A 10001-nucleotide genomic window follows, 5' to 3' on the forward strand; every position below is an offset into this window, starting at 1 on the left:
GAATGGTTGGACCCCATAGAGACTTCACCACTGAAAGGTTCCCCAACTGTTACATTTACTGGACCAGGTCTTGGAACAAAGACCCTATAATAGCGCTATTTTTAAACAGTGGACCCAACGAGAAGTTTCGGCTTTGGGAAGAATTATGTCGTGTTGAGATGGCCTCTGGGCATTCCAGGAATTAAGATCTGTTAAGGGTCTTGACTCGGAAACTTCTTGAAGAGCTCTTTAAACTTCGTCAAGAGACTCGCTTCAGCTTGATTTTTGAAATCGCAAAAAGACCGCTTTATCGTTGAACAAAAGAAAGCGGGCCTTTTTAGGTGACCACAAGATGCTGCAAAATTCTCATGCGCAATCGGCTTCGCTTTACTCTATAACTGCTTCAGTCCCATTCTCGCTCTTTCTTCTGTAGAAAACTGCTGCAATTTCAAGCTCATGCATTTTTAACTTTTCTCATTTCCACCGAATCTTGGCAGGCCATTTTCGAGCTCGTCTCATAAATGGAACAACCATTTGCTCAGGTTGGGTCTATTAACAACTCAAAATTGACAACTCAAACTGGATCCATTGTGATTGAAGTACGATATATTTTGGTGGATCATGGAAACATTAAAGTCGCAGACAATGTTTAGTGATGTTTAGTAGATGCCCAACTTTCCGGACACACTTTTGTGAGTGTGGCAAGGAAGGCAAGGAAGTTCCTTGGAGAGACATTACCTTAAACGACCCGCTTACTTTAGTAGGGAATTTTTGATTCGATGGTTCAATGCGGTGGAAAGGGACCATCTCTTCCATTGTCCACGTTCCACGTCTACGTCGAATCTCAAATGAACGTAGAGTTATTACGTTCTTCTATTAATAGGTGGCTGTTAAATCTGGCTCTTAGAATTTTCCAACCCCTCAATAATTCATTTCACGCTTCTTTGCCTCCAATTGGGCGACTCAGTTCCATTTTCGCCCACGTCTTTGCACCTTCGCAGCCGCTCAGGGTTCCCGTTCCAACTCTTGCTCTGAGGTCCATTTGACCCTCCTCAGAGGGTCATGAACACGAAGTTGTGTTCACCACAACAATGCAAGAGAAGGAACCCTGACATGGCTGTCTTGTTCTGGTCTGTTTGGGTCTCAATTCAGTTCCCTCCCCCTTCCTTTCCTGGCTTGTCAGAGCGATCATTTTAACACTGGATAGAGAAGATGCCATAAAAAAGATTCGGTTTCGTAGATCCACAAACCCAAAATTGGAGATGGAATGAGGGCGACAATGATCTCTTCATGTCGTAAGCTTTTTTCCGTCGGGTTTTCGCAGCGCAGCATTTCAGCTCTTCAATTGGCTTTTAATGGCCATTGGAACCTCGCTGGGTGTTTTGAAGAGCCTCCAAAGAAAAAGGTTGTTTTTGAGCCGCGGAAAGTTTGAGCTCCCCGCGGCTTGGTCTCAATCTGAAGGGAATTTTAAATCAAACAGTTTTCGTCTCCGTCAAAGTTTCTCGAGAGTAATCCTGTTTTCAAACGTCGTTCCATTTTCTGTGCCAGTGTTCACAGGGAAAATTGATCCTAATTGAATTTTGATTGTGTGAGGGATTTAGCTGAGAAAACTCCTCTTTTGAAAGGAACTGTTGTCATCCTCCTTGGTTCTTGGTTCCTGGTGGGACTTCCTTGTTCCCTGCCAAATGGCATTGTCCCACTACGCCCTGCGTTTGTATAATCAGTAAGCGCACACTCAGAACACCAACAATAACAACAACAACACAGAAAAACGTGAAAGCGGCTTAGCCCCGGAAATCCCAGAACAATCTATTTGCACTCAATGTCGGTTATCTCTCAATACGGACTGAATCACTCGTTTATCTCGCTCTGACTGAATGGTTAATTATAAAAAGGAATCAGGCGCCCTTGGGATCTTCAAACTCGATATTTTCTTTTTGGAACTTGGTCCATGACTCCCATATGGAAATCACAAATCACTTAATTAAACATTTAGACGTTTATTGGAAAACAAATAAAAACTCATAACGCTTATCGTAAGAACAGCCCTTTCGGGATGGAAGGAATGGGCCTTTGGGGCAAGGAGCCCACGCCCGATCCTAAATGTTTCGGCGAACCCGCCGAATTGGCTTCGGACATGGCAGCCGCCGCGGCTTGTTGTTGTTGATGCATGAGGATAGAGGCTAACGAATGAGGTACGGAGGGACCTCCATGTCCCATGGAGCCTCCAGGTGAGGATCCCATGAAGGAAAATGGTGGTGCCGAGAAGAAGCCCATCTCCGAGGGCGACGGCGGGAATAGTGAAGGATACGACGGACACAGACTCGTTGGAGGTGAGGGCAGAGTTCCACAGTTCACGTCCATCCCCGGATTCTGCTTCTTCCATTTGGTTCTTCGATTTTGAAACCATATCTTCACCTAAAAAACGGAACCGATTTAGTGGTACACATTTGGATCGAACTGGGATACCGGCTGTCCGTCTTACCTGGGTTTCCGTCAGATTGAGTGTGAGGGCCAAGTTCAATCTTTCACAAACGGAAAGATACCGTGTGGTCTTGAATTTGTTCTCCAAGGCCACCAATTGCTCGTAGGTGAAGGCTGTTCGAGCTCGTCTGGGCTTGGCATTTTTCGATCCGGATTCACTGGCCTTCTTCTTTCGGGCCCTGGCTGCAGATATGGAGGTATCGTTGGCAAAGTCCATGGAATCCGTGCAGGATTGACCATCCTCAGAATCATTGTCCTCGTCGTCCATATCGTCGTCATCTTGAGCCTCCAGGAGGTTCCTCTGAAGAATCGAGGAATCTCGCGAATCTGTGCAGGGAGAGAGAAAAGAAAGCTCTTGGGTTATTAGACTGATTGAGCACACAATTTGCCATTGTTTGCGTCTGGTTTGAAGTCGTCTGAAAGTCTTCGTATTCCTCACCCGCCCAAAGAGTAGTTCAAGAGTAGTTCAAACAATATCAAACAAACGGAGAGACAAGCGCGTTGGATCCCTCGTTTTTGGAGCCAATTTATTCAATTGATAGGGTGGGTGAACCAACAACCAATAACTCGACTGAGAATGTTTGTTTTCTGATAATTTGATGAAATTGATACTGAATTGTTGAATTGTTGAAACCACATGCTGCATTGAAATAATCGTCGTAAATGGAGTATCTGAGGATGAACTACTAAATTACGCTTCTTCCGCTAGACTCAAGCACTTATCTAGTGTTGGTTCACTTCCGTGGAAAGCTGTTTGAAATGTTCGCCTGTTTGTGGGGTGGTCTCTCAACAAGAACAAATCGATTGTCACAGAGCTAGTTTCGAGTTTTCAACAATTCCAATGAAGCTTGGAATTGAAAACGAGACAGAGATGGATCCATAATTGACGAGGGTAAAGTAAACTTCTTCAGGCAGGCATCTCGGTCCCCATCCAAGTGGATTCGTTTGTCTAACTCACAAGTCAGCCACCCAATTGTTCCACAAAACGATGGCTTGTTTCCATTTTTGGAGACGCATCATAATCCGTTCAAACAAGTCTTGAGAGCTCTATCTGGACGTACGAGAAGTCTGTCGAGATCTTGGAGGCGGATTTGGGCGCTCTGACTTTGGAAGTACATTAGAGTCTATTCAAAAAGTCCAACCGAGTCAATGCCGCTTGAAAGATATATTGCAAGTCTGAAGCTGAATGAAGATAAGGAGCAGTTTAAGTATTGCGAGAGCCTCCAATCTGTAGCACACATCTAATCTAAATCCCATTCTTCTGGGAAATGAATTCTTCTCTACACCATTAAACAACGATTCCAAGTTTCCCTGAGTTTGTTCCAAATGGTGATGCGCCCTACAGTCGCTTTACACGTTTCATGCTCAAAGGAGGAATAAGAAGAGTCAGAATAGAAGGAGAAAAGAGAATCCTGAGCAACGAGCGAGGCGTGGCAATAGCGGTCGGTATGAAAAGAGTTTCCCATGAATTTCAGATGAGGTGTATCTCATATTGTGGCGCACTTTTATGCGCAATATCACCCCAGAGGCAACCATGGAGGAAAAGGATCTCACTCTCCGTTTGAGGTCCAATTAACATTCCCGCTTCTCTCATTACATCTTCTTGCTCCACATCCTGGCAAATACAGCTTGTAGGTAGCTCTTACAGTACTGTGGAGTGGAGGATGTACTCTGGGCTGAACAGCATTAGGTGCTCAAGAGCCACACCAGGTTCTCATTCTCATAAAGCCAGCCTTTCCCGGGTGGTGGTTTGCCTTTAAAAAAGCCTAAATTAGTTAAATCACCTTCTCATTTGCCGCAAACGTAGCTATCAAGTGGAGATTGCCAAAGTTTTATGGACTTAATTTGGTTGCGAAGTGCTTGAAGAACCGTTGGAGATGGTGGAGAAAGAGGAGTGGGGAGCAAACAGCTCTGGCTAGGGTTGTCACGAATCATTAAGGTAACTAGTAAGACTCGGTTCACTTCGAGAATTTTTTAAACGAAAGGTTTGAATCATTTCACGATACTTCAGAGACTGACAAACCTCGATTCATCTTAATTTTCTTGAACCTTTAATATTGGCAAAAAAAACCTGTCTTCATTTCTGTTTTGGCTTTTTTTGGCCTTTCTCAGTGAATCGAGGTATGACGACGTCACAAAAGCTCATATTGTTGACTGAAATGAAAACAACATCCTTGTGATCAAGCAACCAACCTATTTTACAAATAAAGGATCCCTTAACTTGAGTAGCAATATTTTAAGCAAAAGCTCGAGAGTCATATTTAAACCATCTTTGGCTCAGAAAGACATCCTAGTCCTGGGACTCGAGTTCCAGTCTTGATCTCTGAAGTGAAAATACTCTTGAGACTCGAGTTGCTTTTCAAAACCCAATATAGCCCTAGTCCTACCAACCAAGTCGGTTTAAAAGCCTTGGGTGGATGGGACACATGTTCATGGTGGAACAGTCAGGTCTCTTTTGGAAACCGCAAGAAAGTTGAAATGACCGACGAGGAAGTAGAGTACACGATTCCACCAGGACTTGAATCGTGGATTAATCGTCGCTTGTGACGGAGATCAGAAATTACATCAATTTTAAGCGTGCATTTTCTTTCTTTTAATTTTCCAAATTGTTTGCTACACGCTTGCTTTTGTGACAATGGAATAAGTCTTGATTCAACCGAAATGTTTGATTCTTGTATGTTCAAATAAACGAATGGAGGGGGTTAAGGTAATTGATATGATATGATTGATTTTTTTTTCCAAAAGCTTTTCTAACCGCCACAGGGAATATAATCCCCAGTACTAAAGCAATGCAACTTTATGTTCCGTATATCACATAATTATTGTTAATTTCATAAAATAATTTTTGGTTCACCAACGAGCTTGAGTTGGCAGAGCTTCGTTTGTACCTACTCTCTAGAACTTCCAGATCTCTCAGTGGATTTTTACTCCCAAATATATATCAATACATATGATAAGTGAAAAGCTTTCGTATTTTCCATCGCCCCCCGTCGATTAATCATTAATTGATAAGGAAAATCGAAACGCAATGAAAAGAGCAATCAAATGAGTTTCTAGATTTCTAAGTTCAACAAAGCGAGAATAAAATCGATAACGGCAAATCTGGTCGACTTTTGTGGGAAGGATAAATTGTAGTTATGATGTCGAAAAGTTGTTGTATGCCTTGCTTAGACCAAGTCAGCTATTCGATTTTTTACCTTAAGGTTGAGGTTGTTCCAAGACATTTTCTTTGATTCAAAAAGAAAAAAAATCACTGCATGTTTCCAACTGAACAACAACAATCTTGGTAATTGTGCAAAAATAATAATTCAACTTTTTGCTAAGATAAAAGACAGGATTACGAATGGACCAATTCTGCAGAAGTGTGCCTAGTTGCTCGGAGAAGAAAACGATTTCATACTTTTGGGAGAGAGCTAATCCAACACCTCCAATCGATTTGATCAAGACTTTTGGGTAAGCTTCATTATTCACCTTGGTTTCCAGTTCGTTCTCGACGTATTAGTAGAGGACGGCTAGTTGAGGCTGAAATGGTCTACCCCGATCTATCTGAGGGACCAAATTGAGCTCTGCATTGAGTGGATAGCGAGATCCCATCCATGAAATTGAGATAATCCAAGCATGAAATGGACTCACACTCGCTCTTTATTCCATCCACTCTTTTTATATGTAGGGAGTCGTTTCAGAACGAGAATAGAAGGAAACGACGATCCCTCCGCCGCTCGGTTCTTTCCTCCTTTGGGACAGTTAATGGGTTGATGGAATTGTAGATAGTGGCAGACACTAAATGAGTGATTATGAGCTCTTATTGAACTCAATGATATCCATTTCTCGTCGTCTACGGTAAATGGATTTTCAAATCAGTTCCAGTGGATCACCCCATCGTCCTCTCCTCCGAGGAACAATTTCCCTCATTCCAAGTCACATTTGAAAGCACTCCATAGCAATTTGGGAATCCTTTCAAGTCCAATTGAAAAGAGATACCAGGCTCGTCAATCTTTCCACCTCAATGGGTCCAAACTCGAGAATTCGGGCTCGTTTTTGAGGCTTGGATTGGCAAATTGAAACGAAAAGTGTCCCAACAACCGAAATCGGGCAGAAAATTGATTCCCTTCTTAATAAGCGAGTGTCCTAATTGGAACAACCCTATGCATGGCTTCAGAATGACTTCCACTTCATTTAACTAAGTGGGACCACGAGAAGGTTTCCCCTCTGGTCATTATGCTTTACTTGTTCGGATAACCCAAATGTTGGAACTCACTCTTGTCGTCGTCGATCTTGTTGGGATCATTGCCGTCAGTCTTGAGGTTGGTATGATGCTCTTGAAGCCTCCGAATGTGTTCCACCTCATGTTGTTGTCTCATCAGAGCTTGATGGGCGGCTGCAGCAGCCGCATTCATGAGTAGCATTTGGTGGTGAACGGTGGAAAAAGCTGCCGCTGCCGCAGTGGATGGAGGTCGGAATCGATCGGGAGCCAGTATGTTGTCCACCGAGAATGATATCCTGGAGGGAGGTGTGGAGGAACGCTTAGGAGAGTCCTGGGGGTCTTCATTGGTGTCGTCTTGGTCGTCCACACAGATATCCTCGTCATCCTCGTGTTGAGCGTGCTTGAGTTCCGGCTCCTCCTCTTCCTTGAGTCCATGATCCGGATTGAACCATTGTGTGACATTCTTGTTTCTGTCAGTGTGAACTGATCCCAATGGCTTATCACAAACTTCTCCCGATTTCAGGTGGAAAATTGGCACTCTGAGTTTTTGGTCCAGGGCACATCCCTCGTCATCCTCGGATTCCGAGAGGTTTGATATGGGAGCACCTTTCCTCTTCCTCTGATTCTCACTCATGGCTAGCAATCTGTGGAAGCCCAATTTATCATGATCAGTGGTGGACACATCACTCATATTGATGAGAGCACACTCTTGTCAAAGCGTCTTTGGAGATCGTCGAAACCAACAATGTTCACACGTTCAAAGCTGCCAGACAATAGGACTCCATAGCGAAGTGAGCCATCAAAATTTTGCCAGAAGACGAGTGGGTCGGCTTTGGGATGTGTCGTCTGTGCTGAGCTCAACTGAGCGCTGGATTGGATGGAGAGTGAGTGGATATCCCAACTTAGTTGTCCCTCTTCCACTCCCCCTCAAGAGAACCCAACTTTTCCTACCCGCTTGAGGGCTGAAATACACACCACCCTAATTTGTAGGCCCATCAAGCTAATAGAGCGCGAGTGTGGTCGTCCCAGATTGCTCCTCAATTACACCAAGGATTCACCTCCAGCCTCACAGCCTCAGAGCCTCAGAGCCTCGCAGCCTCACACCCAACTCGTGGGTTCTCCAAGTGAGCAGCTAGCTACGCGGCGGCGCCCATGTCCTTTCTGCTCCGCTCCGCTCTTCTCCTTCTCGTTCTCGTGGCTCATTTTCCCCGCGGATTCGCCTTTCTCGTTGCGCTCTTTGATTGGTCCGCCGCCTTTCCGCGCGAAAAAAGGCGACCTCGGCCTCTGATTGGGCGGCGGAAGGGAAAATTGGCGGAAGAAGAAAGCGCCGAGCGGAAGAGCGCTGCTGAAGGGAGGAGAGGGGGAATATTAGAGAGGCGAGTGGCAAACCCGTGAATTCCGAGGTGAACGAGCAAAAACAGACCCAATTTAACGCATTAACGAAGGTGTGAATAAGTAAGAAGATTAGACTGGAGATCTTCTCAGTGGTTTTTTTACACGCGGGTCGAGGAACAAGATGAAACTAAGGAACGAGCCAAATAAAAAACAGGCAACTCTTGTAATTAAGTTGCTTCAACGACTCCAGATCAACGAAGGTGTGAATAAGTAAGAAGATTAGACTGGAGATCTTCTCAGTGGTTTTTTACACGCGGGTCGAGGAACAAGATGAAACTAAGGAACGAGCCAAATAAAAAACAGGCAACTCTTGTAATTAAGTTGCTTCAACGACTCCTAATCAATCAAGGCGTGAGTGTGCCCCCCCCCCTTCTCCCTTTTCTCCCCTCTCTCATATCACATCTTTGAGATTGAGAAATGTGCATCAAACTTGACAAATCCTTCAATCCTTTTTAAAAGCTTAAGCGAGCGTGAGCGGATCACTTGACTTTAATCTCTGATGAATAGATAGATAGACTGCTTCTTCTTGCTCTCACTCAATCAGTCGGCGAGTGGATCTCGCTCTCGATTGGAGCCAGAGGTTGAAAGGGGAGCTTCACGTTAATTCTTTGGAACAAAAGCGTTCGAAATTAGTTACACAAATCCGTTGCTTGTCGTCGTCATTGTTGTCACTTGGCAAGTCTCTCACAGCTCTAAGTGCTTTCTCCCCAGCCACTAACTGAGCCCAAGACCCATGGAAAACATGGATGTTTTTGGGAGGATCTTTATCATACGCTCAATCATATCGGAACGAGGCTTCAATCTCGGAAATTTTTGAGGCGGGCACATTTCTAGAATTGGAAAGAGCACTCAAGAGATTTGTCTAAACAAGAGACAATCTGACTGGAGAAAGAGATAAAAAGCCTTCCCTTTCAAGGATGATCCCCGATATCCCACTTGATATTCCATCTCCGATATTTGATAGGTCCGTTCGTGGGCTCAAGCACTCTGAAAAGCAGATCGAAAGATTCCCATGATGATCTTGGAACAGGCTTTCAAGCCTCTTCGTCTCCGTAGCTAGGGTCTACAAATCTCGTTTCGTTCGCCTTGGCCGTACAGCAGGATTCCCATGATGATCTTGGAACAGGCTTTCAAGCCTCTTCGTCTCCGTAGCTAGGGTCTACAAATCTCGTTTCGTTGCTCTCTATTATCTTTTGTTCCATTTTGAAACGGATGCTACTTTCTTTGTGTGGCTTTGGCGCGTGCCCTGAAGTTGTTCCCTCTGAAAGCCTATCCCCCATTTGCCATCTGTGCCACGATTGGTCTCCCAGGAGTATTCGCTCATTTAATGGGAGAAGAATGAGAGGAACAAGAAGCGTTGAAGCAATCATGGCACAATTTGCCCAACCTCTCGCCTTCTATTCATTGATGAGAGACGAAGGAAGGAAGCAACATTTGTTTTCATACAATCCCGAAATAAAACGACATGAAAATGTGCACATATTACTCGCCCACAAAAGCGCATGTTCTCGACGGGCTCGGATTTGGAAGTCATTAAGAGGCGGTCTGAAATCCACTTGAACCTCGGTTCGTTTCGACAATTTGTTCATGTATGTTTGCTCTCATGTCTGAGAATACCAAATCAGTTTGTTCAATCTCCGTGGTTTTCTCCATCGCTTTGTCCCGCAACACTAGCAGAATTAAACCAAACAAAATACTAAAATCGTAGTTTAATTTCTATTTGTAGTCAAAATTTATCGATCTTGAACTTTGCATAAAATATCCAAAATAGCAGTCACTGCATGATGAAACGCGAATATTGTTACCGTGGCTAAATCGATAATCAGCAAAAGGAATTGTTCAATCAATAAGAGACTGTCTTGTGCAAAAAACTTGCCAGTGCTCCACCAAAACAACAGACAACAAACGAGGGGCTAACTAACCATAACGTGGCTGTCCC

The 10001-nt window shown here is 44.2% G+C and overlaps 1 protein-coding gene across 1 annotated transcript; it reads right to left on the reverse strand.

Annotated features, from left to right (window-relative positions):
* Positions 1-1963: 1963 nt before the first annotated feature.
* LOC131880476 (NK1 transcription factor-related protein 1-like) lies at positions 1964-7745 on the reverse strand. Its single transcript, XM_059227133.1, has 3 exons — positions 6722-7745; positions 2465-2790; positions 1964-2397 (listed from the first exon to the last, which is right to left on the reverse strand). Exons 1-3 carry the CDS (start codon positions 7356-7358, stop codon positions 2011-2013), a joined length of 1350 nt encoding a protein of 449 aa, XP_059083116.1. The 5' UTR covers positions 7359-7745; the 3' UTR covers positions 1964-2010.
* Between the last annotated feature and the right edge of the window lie 2256 nt (positions 7746-10001).

Source organism: Tigriopus californicus, chromosome 5, assembly GCF_007210705.1.
Source record: "Tigriopus californicus strain San Diego chromosome 5, Tcal_SD_v2.1, whole genome shotgun sequence".
Classification (NCBI taxonomy): Eukaryota; Metazoa; Arthropoda; class Copepoda; order Harpacticoida; family Harpacticidae; genus Tigriopus; species Tigriopus californicus.

What these genes read in the sequence shown, in the direction of transcription:
- LOC131880476 (XM_059227133.1), bottom strand. Translation starts at nt 7,358, where the DNA reads ATGAGTGATGTGTCCACCACTGATCATGATAAATTGGGCTTCCACAGA. An exon ending in CAAGATCGACGACGACAAGA is followed by an intron (nt 2,791 to 6,721) that starts GTGAGTTCCAAC and finishes CTCCCTGCACAG; the next exon opens with ATTCGCGAGATTCCTCGATT. An exon ending in TCAATCTGACGGAAACCCAG is followed by an intron (nt 2,398 to 2,464) that starts GTAAGACGGACA and finishes TCCGTTTTTTAG; the next exon opens with GTGAAGATATGGTTTCAAAA.